Here is a 12520-nt window from a genome sequence, read left to right on the forward strand (position 1 = left end):
TTATGATGGTGTTTTTAAAGTAGGCTGTTTAAAGGTAATTATTTCATGCAGAATGCCAACACATAACCTCTGCTTGTTTATGTTAGTGATACAACATAGTGTCCCAGTTCAATGTTAACCTCAGTTCTCAGTTTACACTTAGGATAGTTGACTGTTAGGGAATGAAGAGGAGTTTTTTTGTTTTTTGTTTTGTTTTGTTTTTTTTTTTTTCACTTGTCAGGGATTGTCATGTGGCTTCCCTGGACTTGTCATTCATTCAGAATTAATTCAAAAAAGATTTCTTTTCAATTCCCCTTTAGGACTGAAATTCCAAAGTGTTCTATAACAAGGGTAGAAACCACRAGCCTGAAACTATTTTTACTCTTTGACACAATCTCATGTATTTTCCCATGGCGATATTTGTAATCAGTGTGGGAATTTACATCAGGGCTGAGCACTGAATTGTGTAGAAAGCCTCTCTCTCTTAGGATGGAAAGGCAAAAAACCCACAAGGGGACGGCCTTATTTGACAGTGACCCTGGGAGGGGACCCAAGCACTAACTTACGAACACGAGATGGCCTGACACCACCTCTGAAATCTAAGCTCTTTTCAAGTATCAGTGCAGGCGTGCAGAGATGSAGGCTTCCAAACTTCCTAGTCCTTTGGGGAAGTGAAAATCTCAATGCTTTCAAAATGCTGATCCTGTGTGACATACCCARCATCAGCATCTGTGGCAGAATCAGCAACTGAATCCAAACCATCCAGCTTCCTCGCAGYTAAAAGGCGGCTGGTGTCATCCTCGCCTGTCCGGCACCGGGCTGTACCTCACAGAGCATTCCAAAGCCTTGCAGCAACCCAAAAAAGGAAAATGAGGAAGGAGGTATTTTCTCTAACTGGTGGATATAGTATGTAATTTGACTGTATTGCTCATCGCTACTGCGTCTAAGAATTTGTTGATATTCAGAGCACCCTAATCAAGTCAGGTTTTCATAATCCGATTGCGTTATGAAATGACATTTCACTTTATATTACATTGTGCGTGCATATGCTTTCATCATGTATTGGCATGTCTTTTACTTTTCTGATACTATGCACCAGAGCATGTCTACAAATTGAATTATTTCAGGRTAATTATTCCTAAATAACTTCATGTAGGGAAACCTGTATTCTAGCACAAAAACACCTTGTTCTCCTTTATCATAATCCATTTTAAACATGGATTATGCTAATGCAGAACAGGGCACTCCTATTTTGGAATTTAGGAATAGCTTTTGTGCTTTCAGCTCACACTCAAATAGCTTTGAAGTGCAAACAAGCCTCTAACGTGTGTCTACCATTTCCATTCTGCTTCCTGGCTCCTCCTTGTTGCCTGACTCTTCTTTCCGGAAGGTCCATAAAGAAACGAGATCCGCAGAGCCTGCCATTAGGTCTTTGCTTTCACACGCTTCGTATCAAGTGATTTTTCTGATCCRATTCCCATTGAACATGCATCCCTAAAGTTTTTGGCTGACCAATCCCCACAAATTACTCTAGTACACAGTTCCTCTCATGTTTTACGGAAAGGGAGATCATCTTTGGAAGCCAGCGATCCCTTTTCGAACCGTTTGGTTATTTTTCTATTTTCATCAGCCTCTTCTGCAGCCTCCAGAGAAGAACGGCAGGACAAGCTCCAGTGTAACAGTTGTTGTAACGAGTCAGACCYGTGTCCCTTTCTCTGAGTCTCCAGCCGTGACCAGCACTGGACATGAAGGGAAGAGTATGAAAACACGCTTCAAAATCTCCTCTCTTCCATGCTGCCAAAAGCCGTTTACATGTCTGCTTTTACGAATTGCCGCAGCTTCTTTCTTCCGTTCATTTGTTTGAACCTGCTGCCTGATCATTTCATTTGGTGGCTCGTCCCTAGTTTTAACGTAATCGTTCCCTGTTTGCATTCTTTTACGTCGTTGTTGCCTGTTCCTTGTGTCCTTCCCAAGCGCAGCAGCTCTGCTCCGTTTGGCCGTCAGCGCGTGTCTCGGATCGCTCTGCCTGCTTTTCTCCGCGGTGGTAACGTTAACACCTGGCGCCGGTGCTGTGTGTCTCAGGTGGAGGAATAGCACCCAAAGGCACAGGTAGTACACCACATGGCATGACGTGTCTGGTCTGTTAATCCTTTTCTACAGTTCCCAGCATTTTTGTTTGTTTGCTTGCACTTCTAACCTCCTGTGAGTCCTAGCTAGCTGTTTTCATAGTATTATCTGAAATAGTGCCACAAACATAGACGCTAACTTAGAGAGCTTCCTTGCATACAGATTAGCAGCATTATTTTACCTGCCAATTTATCACTCACTCTCTTGATACCATGAGGTCCTTCTGCAGCTCTCACAGGCTTAGATTTGGCTATCTTGAATAGTTCTGGAATATTTGCAAACTCATTTCACTGTTCATGTCCAGTAATACCRGAGGTGCCAGCCTGCTCTGCTCCAACAACTTGCGGGATCAGGGCATCAGTGCCAGTTCCTGTCATTCTTTGGACTTGTTATTTGTTGACTGCATAGATCAGTCAAATGCTGACCGTGAAACTGGAGGACATTTTATCTTAAATCTATAGAATATTTCATGATGCAACCGCAGAAGCAGAAGGATCCCGGTTCACAAAGACGATGGAAGTGTTTTCTTCAAATAGAAAGAGGTTTATTAAGATAATGAGAATGACATTGTGGTGTAGGTGTTGTACATCTATTGCAGCATTAAGAGAAACAACAGCAAGTACAAAATCCTGCAGAACTTCTATACTCATTATCATCACAGCCTATTTTGTCCATGCTACAGTTTTGTGTATCCAAAACTTCATTCCCATTTCTAATGGCAGAAAATCCAAAGACTTTCATCTCTCTCTCAAAAAAAGAAAAACCAACTCAATTTGATATAAATAACTCGCACGGGACATTTTAAAACTTTCAGATTTAATTACACATAAATAAATATATACAGATTTAGAACAGTTCAGTTTGGCCTGGTTCAAGTTCTGCTCCTTGTGCTTTATTATTATCATTATTATTTTTAGAAACTTGTGTGCTGTTACTTATAGGTCATGGAGTTTTAATTACTCCTGGGTATAAGTTAACTTGCTCGATCCCCCTGCTGTGAACACAACAGTTGGGAAGGTTCTCCTTGATCGGCTCCTGCCTTGGGAATGATCCGGGCGTGAGGCTGGTTCCTCCCCTCGTGGTACGGCTCGGGGCTCCACAGCCCTGCGGGAAATCCGCGGTGAGTCTCAGTTTGCTGTAAACTGTCCTGAAACTGTGTGACGTCCGAGGCAGTTCTGGCCATTTTCTCGTGGCCTGGCTTTAGGACTGGGCTGTAGATGGTGAAATAGAAAGGTTTCCTATGTGTTTGCCTGTCAAAAACAGGTGATAAACCAGGTATGGCCAGTGATCCAGCTCCCTCCCCCTCTGCTGTTGTGCCTCTGGTTCTTCTGCTGTTGAGGCCTTTGCTCACTCTKCTCAGGTTTTTAGTTGGAACAAATTCCTGGAGCACATCAGGATTTCATTATGGGTTTAAAAAAACAAAAACCAAAAACAATAAAATAAAATTGCACATAACTTGGCTTCCTGCATCCATGTTTTTTTAAAAAAAGGCAAAACACAAAAGCCATCAGCCTGGCTTTTTTCTGAATCTCACTACGTCCATTAGAGTTGTTTTTTTCTTCTTAAATTTTTTAAATCTTTTTTCTCCCTCTTTTATTTGCTTTATGAGTTTCATCCCAAGTTCAAATGTAACAGTTTAGAAAATGGTGCACGGAGTTTTTTTTTCCCCCAGTGCTGATAARCCTTCCTATCATGCCTGGGGAAAGCTCCCTCGCTGGGGAGCGGGAGAGAGACAGCATGTTATTTCCGATGCTTCGCTTCCTTTTCTGATGCTTTGGAGTCTCCAGCTGTGTGCCCATTCCCTGTGCTGTTCATGAACATTTTATCCAGCCCTTTAAGGGACTCTACCAGGTAGTTCTGGAAGGCCGTGAGYGCTGCACAGATAGCTGGGCCCCCAAAGCCATGGGTTATCAAGCTGAAATGAGTCAAACAGCTCTGGACACCAGGCTCTAAGATGAGCGAGGGGCGGCTGTTCCCAAGCGGTGAACGGTCCTGGGCTATCAAATCTGCAAACTCTTTGCAAATTTGCCTAAAAGAGAAAAGTTTGTATTACTTGAAGCGGTCTTGGAAAGCTGCAAGGATATAGCTTTGTCTGGGGTTTCTTTACTTGCTCTTTGTTTCCATAACAGAACTAGCATGAGTTTTCTGCCCCAGCATGGAAAGCCCCTGCATGCAGACAGGGTAGGAGCTGGTGCTGCTGCTGCCACTTTGAAGTGACACGTATGGCACTGCTGTATATGAGCAAGTCCTTCAATCCATAGCAATTCCTCACTGTGCTGCACATCTTTCTGGATATAACYGTGTGCAGCATAGGAGCCCCTATCTTACCTGCAGAAGGATAGGTTTTTGAGGCAAAAGCTGCTGTTCCATTATAGGATGGAGGTATCTAATATCCCAGTGCTTTGGTTGCTCATTGCAATCATACTCACTTGGTAGCCAGCAGCATGTTCTTCCTGGTGTGAAGCTCGGTGGGGTCGGAGTGCTGTCGGCACAGGTACTCTGCCGCTGCCTTGGCTGGGAACTCCGTTTCACACACGTAGCCAAAATCCCGAGCGAGGTGAACAGCTTCACCTACAAGCAGGACAGGGTAATAAGCTGTGTCAATAACTGTGTGAAAAGGGAATGCTTTCTGTAGCAACTCCAGACACCTCACCGAGGTGGCCTGTGTCTGCTGTGACCAGAGCACTGCTCCCTTCTCAGTTGCCACCCAACAGCTCTCTTCACCTTTGGCTCCAGAGCTGCTGCAATGACACCACTAAGACTTTCTTATACTCAGCTGTAAGAGAGTTAGTCCACAKGGATCCCAATGAACCATCGCCAGCMTTCAACAGAAGATGGYTCCTTTGCTAAGTGTTAAAAAGGCATGGAGCTGGAGCCGGCTGGAGTTAGGGCAGGACGAGGCGTGACTTGCTGAGCTGTGCTCCAAAAGAGAGAACAGCAGAGGTGTTTCCGACTTGGCTGCCCTCCTCCTTGCATCTTTCTTTCCCCACTTTCTTCCAGTTTCCTGCTTAGCTCTCCARATTAAGAAAGTTATAGACTAGTCTCAGAGGTTTAGACAGGGGCTGGAGGGTGAAAAAGCGATCTTAACCCATGACTGCTAGACAAAAAGGGGATACGAGAAAAGCRCAGAAGGAAGGTGTTTATATCCTCCCACACGAGCAGGAGGCCCTCGGGGTGGGCGCACAGGCAGCGTATCCATCACCCCATGGAAATGCCCACCCATTGATGAAATTGATCCATCTTCAGGCATCCCCATGGAAATAATCAGAGCTGATGGCAATCGATCATGCCCAGCACCCGAAATCCTGCCTGGACAGGCAGAGCTAATTTGACTTGCCCCCTGCTGCTCATCTGTATTAGGCCATCCATCCTAATAGTATTAACCTAGATCCCACCACAGCCTCCCTAGGTCTGAGAGCTGAGTCTGTAAAGTCACGTTATGGGCAGAGTGCTTGTGCTTCCCATATCAAGATTTTACTTTTCACTGTGTCTCCTCCTCCAAAAGGAAAAATGTAAGGTGAACCTAGAGAATCAAAACTGGAGTACTTTGTATGTTAAAAAGCAATCAAAACATTGACTGCAGAAAAACAATTATTGTAGCAATAAAAAGGGGGCTCTCTATCCTCATGGTTAAAGTCAGGATTTATTTACTGCTGTGAATGTGAGTGGCTAAATAACTGAATGTTTTAAAGGAGATTTGGGTGCTGGCTTAGAGAGGCTTCAGCAAAGTGCTCCAGCTTTTGAAACTGGTATTAAAGCTACCGAGTCAGAGCCCAGGGAAACTGATTCTGGAAGGAGCAGAAGTGTGGGGCACATGGGCAGACAGGGGCCAAGGAGTCTTGTCTCACTGCAGGCACGGAGATGGCAGCCTGCTAGCCTGGTTGAACACAGACCTCTTTCTGAGAGCTTAGGCATGCTTCGAAAGTCTCTGAACCCTCTTCATGCTCCTTCGATTGCTCACTACTCAGCATCTCCATGCAGTTTACAGCCTTGAGCTTTCTGCAGAACATGTGCATGGAGGACACCACTGAACTCTGTTCTGCTCCTCTACAATTCTAGCAGGATTCACTTCATTTTCACCGGAAAATCTTGAGGCCTTTTAAAGATGATCTAAACAGACAACTGTGAGATACAAAAATGACTAATGCTCAGCAGCGAAGAGTGATGGATGTGAGTTCAAATTGTGGCAGAGCTCCAGAAGCCAGGCAAATAACTTGCTAAGTCCTGGAGACATCCCTCTGATAGAGATTGCACAGCTCCGTCTGTCTAATGCGCTTCACTCGCACCAGTGCCGGTGATGCCTTTCATTTGTGTGTATCGTTCCCAGACACCCTTTTCCCCCATCTATAGGAACAGGGTCAATGTAAGAAAAAAATATATCATTGGCATCCAAAAAACACTTTTTTTTCCCTTTAAATGAGTAGTCMTTGGGAAGGTGGAGGGGAGAAGACAAATTAAACTTAAGAGAGCAAATGACCAAGAAAGAGGGAGGCTGGGGCATAGGGTGACGAGCTAGTTTCTGTGCGCTGAATAATGACAAAGCAATAGCACCTTCCTCTCTGTGAAACATCTCCAAGTACCATAATACTTATTTGCAGGAGGAGAAGAAATTATATCTGTCCAGCACACATGGCACCACTTTTATTTACTGTGAGTTGGTAAGCAGTAACCAAAACATTAGCAGCCACCTGAAATCAAAATGTACATTTCTTCCTTCCTTTCTTTCTCTCATTCTTTTCTTTCTTTTCTTTTGATGGAAATCAGCCTTTCATTCAGCACTAACCAACTGCCCTCAGTAACMACCTCCGCCTAATGAAGCGGGTCATTTAATTTGCCGGCAACAATGGAGATGATTTTCTATTCAGAAACTGCAGGCAGCTGCCTCCAGCATGCTGGGCACAARTACAATGGATTCCAAAGCTAGAAGGGAGTCAGAGCTGTCATTTCATTTGTTTGTGTCTCGTGTCCCTTTCTCCAAAGATGCAGTGGCGACATCATCATTTCCATAGTGCAAAAAGTAGGAGGGAAGCAAATAAACAAGCAGCTTTAAGCTGGGGCACTTCATACTTTGTGGACACGTCGCGCACTGCCTGTGGAGGCTGCGCTGTTCGTATTGCCATAGCTGTGCTTAGCCCTTAATGCCATGCTCAGAGATCAGCTGCTATGAACCTTATTTCCACCTGCAAGACCTTAAAGCTGCAYAGCTTCTCCTCTGTGTCTCACTTGTCTCCTGCTGTCTGAGCTTGGAGGCTGCTCGTCCTTACCTGAGACAAGGCACGGACCTGAGCGAGGTGCTGGAGCCCCAACAAACCACATCAAYGCTGGCCAAGGACAGCACGCTCAGTGGCACGTGGGTTTGTAGCCTAAGCGGGCACGTGGTGCTATAGGACAGCTGCAAATCTCTGTGTTAAATTTTTAACAGCTCTATTCAAGCTTTTTTTGTATTCGGTTTCTGTGAACTTGACAAAATTTTGGTAAACCTAGTTCACAGAAGARAATGGTAAACTTATGTATTGGCAAAAGCAAGCTTGCAGCTATGAAGTTCAGTCTCGCTCGGGTTCTGAATGCCTTTTCCAAGACGTACCAAGACTTGTATGACTAGTCCAGCAGAAATGTGTGAGCTTTGGAAGACAGCTGAGTTCGAATTAGCATAGAGGCGTACGCTGGGATACGTCCAGTCTCAGTTTGAGTTAGTGGTGACGGCTGCATACTTTAAGTGTTTTCGTTTGTGGAAAGCTACAAATGAAAGATACTGAATGGGCAAAGTATCGGCACTCCCATCTTACAAGGGAGTAAAGAAAGGCTCTTACCTTCCACTAGGGATGTCAGCAAGGTGACATTTGCAGCTTTACGCCTTCCTGCAGGTAGATTTAGTCCGATTTTCTCTAACCTTTCCCTTAAACACCGGCCCCCRTTCTTTGATTTTGCTCTGAAAGAAGAAAACAAGGAGGAAAAAAGATTCAGTTTAAGTTTCTGGGTTTTAAGAGAAAAAAAGAAAAAGCAACTAAAACATTACTCTCCAATATACTGTAAACAACTAATTTCTCATTGTCACCATTAATCTGAGATGTGAGACCTAGTAGAGAGCTGGCTTTAGAGCTATTCCCCCGATTCTCAAAACAGTGCAGTCCCACATCCTTTGGTGATTACGAAGCTTCTTTGAGGGACGTGCTGCTTACCTCCGCAGGACCCCGCCAAGGAGAGAGGCATTGAGACACTCGGGAGGAGAAAGCCGCCTCTGCACCTCCCCGACCGTCACCTTGTACTTGGAGGTGGAGCTGAGAAGAGAGAGGCGGCCAGGCACAGAGCAGAAGACCTCGTTGGGATTCGTCACCCCTCCAATGAGACCATCTTTGTTCATTGACAGGGTGGAAATAGTGGTGCCATTTGCCTTGGAGGGGATGGGCACTGCGAGAAAAGGAAGGGAGAGAGAACAGGAGACTGTCACAGAGAGACTCCAGGGTTAGGGAAACAGCTCGGTGATTCTCATGGCAGCTTTCTAGACACCCAGCACACGTGCAGTGCTACCAGCCGATGGAAACATGCCTGGCTATGAGGTCTGTTAGTCTCATGTTTTCTGCAATAATGGAAAAGAGTACTAGAAATAAAAAGGAAAAAGTCCAGACTCTGCTCTCACCTGCTTACCCATTCTTCCCAGCTCTAGTGGAACTAAACCCAAAGTTTTAGCTTAATATCCTGGAAAGCTAAGGACTGTCTGCAGCTTTGTCTAGGTCTGAAACCAGCTTCCTCAGCCTGTCTCCCCTAAGCACCTTAGTGGTGTGCTGGGTGGCACAAAACGCTCACCCGCAAGCCCCAGGCCTGGATGCTCTTTCTCCCTGGGCTTTGGGAAGCCACCTACGTATGGGTTTGCAGGTGTGGCCCAGTTCAGACCAGCACAGGTCTGCATCCCACTGGGCAGGGTCAACAAAGCTGAGCCCTTCATGCCCTGCATAAAACTTGGGAAACGCGGGGATGGCCAAGAGCCATATTTGCAAATGCGCAGCCCGTGGGAATCAGTGGAAAGACTTCCTTTGACTTTAGCTTTGGATTAGCCCCACAACAAGCCACAACCCTGAACTTTCATCATCCCTGATTTAAAGGAAGCTTGAGAAGATCAAACCTGATTAATTCAGCACAAACTTCCTTTTACTTAATGGACAAACGTCATTTAACACAAGCAGTCAGGCAGTAGTGAATGGGGCATCGCACCGGACCCATGGCATCACATCCAGGATGAAATAAGTACATTTTTCCCATACGTCACTTTAGCAAGAAACATTCTTAGACGCAATAAGAATTTATGAGTTAAAGCTGTGGCTGATGCTTGTGCCAAATCTCTTTGGCTTTTATGTTTTGAAATTAATAACCAATTTAACTCTAGAAAAAAAAGCACGTTTTCAAAGAATCCAGAGTGGACTGCAAATGCCATTGCTCCAGCTCATTTCAGCCCTGGCATTCTCTGTGGTTACTTGGTAATGCTTGTTCCATAATGTACATTCAAATGGTTCATACAAGTAATACAGCAACAAATACCAGGGTGAGATGCAGATTTTATAAAGGAAATACACATGCCCAAAATGAAACAGAAAAGCTGGAAATTAATTGGGAAGGGTAAATAGACTGGGCCTATTAATGGGAGCTTACAATCAGCATGTCGTAAATACAGCTCAACAACTTGTTAGTGTGGCAATAAAAAGTAGCACATGTTATATAAAAATGGCTGATGTTTTAAGACTAAAAGATGAATGGAAATGAGCTAAAGTACATTAAGTTCCCTCTCAGCATGCAACTGTGACGAAGTCAGGGGACTGAAGAGCAAGATGCACTGATTCCCCTGCTAGAGTCAATAATTAAATTACTGGCATTTACTACAACTGTAGCTAGTTAAGGAATGTTAAGGGAAGAACAGATCCAAATAAGAAATTACCATGTGACCTGGGAAACCAGAGCTATTTCCAGGCAGCAGCAATTTCAGAGCTTTTTTCATAACCCTAAAACAGGTAATATTTGTCCCTGGGGCACACCCTTAAAATAAGAAGTCAGAGCATGTTTTACAGATATCCATGCATCGCTGCAAAGATGTATGTCGCTTCAGGTCTAGGTACCACAGCAGATGTGAGATCTGCTGCAGTAAGTGCCTCCATGTAGCCAAGACACCTCTGGAGAGTATGTGTTTTTTCTTGTGCCATATCTTTTATTAACTGCTGTGGATCAATGTATTTCTATGAATTTGTCTGTCTGCAAAGAGCTCTGCATAATGAATATATTCACATATTTGTGCAAGCCTGGAAATCATGCACTGGTGTGCATTCAAGCCTTCATGCGTGGCTAGGGACCTGCGTGTGGATATGAATGACTGAACAAGTCATGCAGGAGAGAGGGAAACGTGCTTCACCACACTTGTCCATGACACATGGCACCTGAGTAAGGAAACAAACCTTTCTGGCACCAGTATCAGTTAACACCAGAACCTATGGAAAAACTTGCCTGGAGATCAGAAAGATCCAGCACTGTCATGTGTTTGYTATTCATTCCACGCACAACAGCAGCGTGCTTTGGGAGAGGGTGGCCACACGGAGGTCCAGACAGTGCGGTGTTGYGGGTGCGGAGTTCATGGGAAGGCACTGATCAATGCTGATGCACAGCAGTGTGATGGCATGGAGACACCACAACACTTCTAAAACATGTACTGGCAATTTTAGAAATGTTCCTACCATCAGAAACAAATGCCCCTGGAGARTGGTAAAACAGACCCTACTGCTCTGAAAATTAATGCCCAAAATAGACAGRCCATCTCTGTTACGTGCCACAATCAAACCATGTAGGCATCATTACTAAGGACCCCATAACAGAAAATGATTATTGGTGTTACTCTGCCTTGAGGCCTCAGCTGAGATCAGAGCCCCATCACATTCAGTACTGTGCACACATGGAATAACACAGCTCATCATGGAGAGCTTGCACCAACAAGAGCAAAGCATACAAAATGCAAARGGAGAAACAGAAAGGGTGACTGGCCCAGCATCACACAGATGTTAGCAGCAGCGCTGGAAACGGAGCCCAGGTCTCTCGAGTCCTGTAACAGTGCTTCATCCATTAGACAATGTTGCCTCAATACAACAAGAATAAACATAGCCACATTTGCCATTAATTATTAATTATTATTTGACCTCACCTGCTGTTTGCCTGGTCTGATCTGCAGCTTGTTTGCCCATAAACATGCTGCAGGAGGGAGACAAGCTACCATTAAAGCCTGACAGCTTTGTTTCCTTGGCTTTTGGGGAACCAAAATTGTCTCTTGTCATCTGAGCAAACCAAAAGTCCCCCTCGATCTTCAGTTGCTGCTTTCCTGTTCCCGCAAGCAGCAGGTGATCGGAGCACCTGAGCCAGCCTGCAGACAAGAAGGAAGCATGAGACTCTTGCAGGTTTGCATGATGCCCAGCAGACAGCACGATGCCCTGGGGGCATGAGCACACAGATCCCCTGAGTCCTGGTGCCATATGCAGGAGCAGAGGGCATTTCCAAACCAAGACGCATGCATGCAGGCAACTGACCCCTCTGGGAAGTACTACTTGGTGCTCAGCACAGCATCATGTCAAGATTTCATCCAAGTTACAGTGCAGAAGAATAAACCACTGGAGCAGAGACATGATTTCGTGGCTAAATTTCGGAGCTCCAGGTCGTAATACGACGTGAATAGTCGTAACACAAACCACCTCTCTTATTTCTCCTGGGAGCACCTGGATTGCCAGCCAGAGGCAATGCCAAGTCACATGGTGAAGACACAAACCTGAACCCCACAYGAACAGTTTCCAGCCAGTGCAGCGTTAAGGCTGGGAATAGAAACATTACATYAGTATCGCTGTACCGGACACCTCTTTTGAGGTCCCCTGGGGTTAGGCTACAGGAGATACCTGCCCTTGGCACTGGGGAAGGATGTTACCTTTCTCTCAATAACCTGTTCTCCACTCCTGGTCTCAGTGGGTAGACTGTCCTCAKGGCAGGCAAGATACAGGATATGAGACACAAGACACTATGAGATATGGGCTGTACAGAGGCAGCTTGGCAGAGGCTCAGCTCCCCTATGACTACAGAATACAGTTTTGTCATCAGAAATGCACCCCAGAGACTGCTCATTCATACAGCAGCAGGCTGACACATGGCCCACAGRCCAGCGAGGAAAGGGTTATATGCACCTCCCCAAAGCACAGGTGCTTGGCCTCCTCCCCGGGACCCTGCCTGATGAACTGGACAGGGCTCAGCTGGGCTGAACACCCCTAGCCCAGGAGGCTATAAAGGGTAGAACTCAGGCTGCTTTTTCCTTGGTGTGGCTGTATTCAGGTTGATTTAGGAAGTAGGTGTGATTTCTTCTGGGTGCATGTAGCACCTTAGTCCTTCCAAGGGTGTGTGTATG

General features: G+C 45.4%; 1 protein-coding gene across 1 annotated transcript; it reads right to left on the minus strand.

The window, feature by feature from the left end:
* Nucleotides 1-2653: 2653 nt before the first annotated feature.
* TFAP2E (transcription factor AP-2 epsilon) lies at nucleotides 2654-12268 on the minus strand. The gene is made up of 5 exons (XM_085306696.1): nucleotides 11282-12268; nucleotides 8286-8514; nucleotides 7917-8035; nucleotides 4536-4677; nucleotides 2654-4135 (listed from the first exon to the last, which is right to left on the minus strand). The coding sequence occupies exons 1-5, from the start codon at nucleotides 11604-11606 to the stop codon at nucleotides 3847-3849; spliced, it is 1104 nt and encodes a 367-aa protein (XP_085162822.1). The 5' UTR covers nucleotides 11607-12268; the 3' UTR covers nucleotides 2654-3846.
* Between the last annotated feature and the right edge of the window lie 252 nt (nucleotides 12269-12520).

The sequence above is a fragment of the Rhea americana genome, unplaced genomic scaffold, assembly GCF_003343005.1.
Source record: "Rhea americana isolate MKP2758 unplaced genomic scaffold, rheAme1 scaffold_246, whole genome shotgun sequence".
NCBI lineage: Eukaryota > Metazoa > Chordata > Aves > Rheiformes > Rheidae > Rhea > Rhea americana.